The sequence below is a fragment of the Myotis brandtii genome, unplaced genomic scaffold (genome assembly GCF_000412655.1).
Source record: "Myotis brandtii unplaced genomic scaffold, ASM41265v1 scaffold504, whole genome shotgun sequence".
NCBI classification, from domain to species: Eukaryota; Metazoa; Chordata; class Mammalia; order Chiroptera; family Vespertilionidae; genus Myotis; species Myotis brandtii.
The window spans coordinates 3,945,865-3,947,126 of record NW_005369217.1 but is presented as its reverse complement, the minus strand read 5'-3'; the positions used below and the strand labels follow the sequence as shown (position 1 = coordinate 3,947,126).

Genomic DNA, 1,262 nt, shown 5'->3' with positions numbered 1-1,262 from the left:
AACTTCAGTGGCTTCTATAAGAAAGCTAAGGCTTAGAAAATGCCTGCACAGAGTTGATAAGATTTCTAATTGTGTTGTGGTAAAACTTCATTTCTTAAATCACTTAATTCAACATTAACTCATTTTACAAAGTTGCATCTGCTAGGCTCTGGGGGTAGGAAATTGAGTTAGCACAGAAGTCCTGACCTGAAAGGAGGCTGGAGTCTAGAACAGGAAGACAGACCGATGCACTGCTCCAAGCTCTCCAAGAGCCTCCAGGTTCTGAATGGTCAGGCCTCACACCCCTCTGGACAGAGATGGACCCCAGCTCCCCCACCCTGTCTGCTGACTTTTCCTTTCATTGCTACAGGCTCCCCGCACGCCCTCCTCCACTGGACGTTGCATAAGTCCCAGTTCCCTCAGCCGTGATGAAACTTCACCAGGCTCTTCTTGGTCTACTTCGCTCCTCTTCCTCCTTCAGCACTCGGCCACCACCAGGCTGCCTCAGAAGCCTTTTCGGACTTGCAGATCTGGTCATATATCCCTATGACACCCTCTCCCACCTTGACCCTTACGACACTTGTCGTTTTACAGGTGCTAGTATGATTGTTTTAATATCCGACTATCTGCTCTCAGGTGCCTACGATCCTGGAAGGGTGGGGGCTGGTTTTAGCCGTCGGTGCTTGGCACACAGTAGGCCCCCCAGGAGTGAAAAAGGAACATTCAGATGCGCCTGGATCTAAGCAGCCCGGGCCTCCGGGAAAGGGCAGGATGGAGTGGATTAGCTTCATTAACCACAGGCTTTGCGGCGCCTGTCTCAGCCCCCGTGTGGCACTCTGCAATCTAAATGTTGTTTGTCCCCAGGCCCTGGGAGGCTGGACGCTCTCAAATAGCAGGCACCCCCCTATATTTAGTGTTGTGGCCCCAGGATCTAGCTTACCTGTTACTTAGCATAAGACACAGAAGAAAACCACTTAGTAAATATTGGCCATTGCCAGCACGAAGCAATGCATGCTGGAGGGGGGCGGATTATTTGGAGAAATGTTTAAGCTTGAGCTGACTTTTCACAGAATACAAACGACTCCTCAACCACCGGTTTCAAAAGGGGGGGTGGGGGTAGGGAGGGCTTTTCCTTCTCCCTTTCTTCTGGAAAACAAACAAAAACAGTAAGACCTCTGAGCCAACGCCTTCACCCCTCTAGGCCTTCATTCTCTTCTCTCCCCTCACTTCCCGGGCGAATTCTGGACGCGTCCACCCAGGCACTGCGGCCACGGCGGCGCCCC

General features: G+C 51.7%; 1 protein-coding gene across 2 annotated transcripts in view; it reads left to right on the top strand.

Annotated features, from left to right (window-relative positions):
• The first annotated feature begins 459 nt into the window (after positions 1–459).
• Positions 460–1,262, top strand: part of NUDT4 (nudix (nucleoside diphosphate linked moiety X)-type motif 4) — a 19,329-nt gene continuing 18,526 nt past the window's right edge. The window contains exon 1 of one of the 2 annotated variants that reach the window (XM_005877030.2): positions 460–573. In XM_005877030.2, the coding sequence (XP_005877092.1) occupies positions 526–573 (48 nt within the window). In that variant the 5' untranslated portion in view covers positions 460–525. The remainder of the gene's footprint in view (positions 574–1,262) is intronic. The other variant, XM_005877031.2, reaches the window with a different exon arrangement.